This window comes from Mustelus asterias, unplaced genomic scaffold, assembly GCF_964213995.1.
Source record: "Mustelus asterias unplaced genomic scaffold, sMusAst1.hap1.1 HAP1_SCAFFOLD_2996, whole genome shotgun sequence".
Lineage (NCBI taxonomy): Eukaryota > Metazoa > Chordata > Chondrichthyes > Carcharhiniformes > Triakidae > Mustelus > Mustelus asterias.
In genome coordinates, this window is record NW_027592941.1 from 35001 (window position 1) to 36536 (window position 1536).

The 1536-nt window shown below is 54.1% G+C and overlaps 1 protein-coding gene across 1 annotated transcript in view; it reads right to left on the bottom strand.

Moving 5' to 3' along the window:
* gpr84 (G protein-coupled receptor 84) overlaps positions 1-569 on the bottom strand; it is a 1619-nt gene extending 1050 nt beyond the window's left edge. The window contains exon 1 of the mRNA XM_078207992.1: positions 1-569. This exon is cut by the window's left edge and continues 1050 nt beyond it. Coding sequence (XP_078064118.1) covers positions 1-494 — 494 coding nt within the window. The 5' untranslated portion in view covers positions 495-569.
* Between the last annotated feature and the right edge of the window lie 967 nt (positions 570-1536).

The following is a 1536-nucleotide window of genomic DNA, read 5'->3' on the forward strand; positions in this document are numbered from 1 at the left end:
ACCGGGGGCACGAAGACGTAGATGTTCCACAGCGGGCCGAAGAGGGACAGGCCCAGGAGCCAGGGGGTGGCCAGGATGAACGGCATGGACAGGCGGGTGAACAGGCGGTCGAACCGCCGGCCGTCCGAGATCAGGATGTAGCGGCTCATGGCGATGAGGATGAGGCTGAAGATGGAGACGGAATTGGCGACAAAGAGAGCCAGGCCGAAGGCGCGGCAAGCCCCCGCGCCCTGCCGCCAGTGGAAGTGGATGAAGGTGTCCACGGTGACCGGCTGCAGGAGACCGCAGTAGATCAGGTCGGCGGTCGTGAGGTTCAGGATCAGCAGGTTGAAGCGGGAGCGGAGGCGGGGCTCGGTGGCGAAAGCCAGAAGGGTCATCACGTTCCCCACCGTCCCCACCGCCGTCACGAGGATCCCCAGAAGCGCCCCGAAGTAGCGATAATTCACCACGTCGGGGTGGCAGCTCAGGTTGGCAAAGCTGGAGTTGGCGTCCATTCGCGCTCACGTTGGCGACGAGGACCGGGAGGGTGAGGTTTGTCAGGTGAGCGGGCAAACAGCAGCGATGTTGTCTCCCCGATTCTGGCTGCTCGGATTCTGCCGGCGCACTGCTCAGAATTGCTCTTATAACGCCCAGAGAGAGAGAGAGAGAGATTGGTGACACAACGTGTACTGGTTACGCACAGCTTCTCACTGAAATCCGTCCCTTTTTTTTTTAACTGTTTCTGACACAGAGAGAGACAGAGAGAGAGACAGAGAGAGAGAGATAGAGAGAGAGAGAGATACAGAGAGAGAGACAGAGAGACAGAGAGAGAGACAGAGAGAGAGACAGAGAGAGAGAGATAGAGAGAGAGAGAGACAGATACAGAGAGAGAGACAGAGAGACAGAGAGAGAGACAGAGAGAGATACAGAGAGAGAGAGACAGAGAGAGACAGAGAGAGAGACAGAGAGACAGAGAGAGAGACAGAGAGAGAGACACACAGAGACAGAGAGAGAGATACAGAGAGAGAGAGATAGAGAGAGAGACAGAGAGAGACAGAGACAGAGAGACAGAGACAGAGAGAGAAATACAGAGAGACAGAGAGAGATACAGAGAGAGAGATACAGAGAGAGAGAGATAGAGAGAGAGACAGAGAGAGACAGAGAGAGAGAGAGACAGAGAGATACAGAGAGAGAGAGATAGAGAGAGAGACAGAGAGAGAGAGACAGAGAGAGAGAGATAGAGAGACAGAGAGAGAGAGAGAGACAGAGAGAGCTACAGAGAGAGAGATACAGAGAGAGAGAGAGACAGAGAGACAGAGAGAGAGAGAGTGAGAGACAGAGACAGACAGAGAGAGAGACAGAGACAGAGATAGAGAGAGAGAGACAGAGAGAGATACAGAGAGAGATACAGAGAGAGATACAGAGAGAAAGACAGAGAAAGACAGAGAGAGATGAGAGTGAGAGACAGAGAGAGTCAGAGAGAGAGACAGAGGGAGAAACAGGGAGAGACAGAGGGAGAAAGAGAGAGACTGGGCAGCACGGTGACACAGTGTGGGT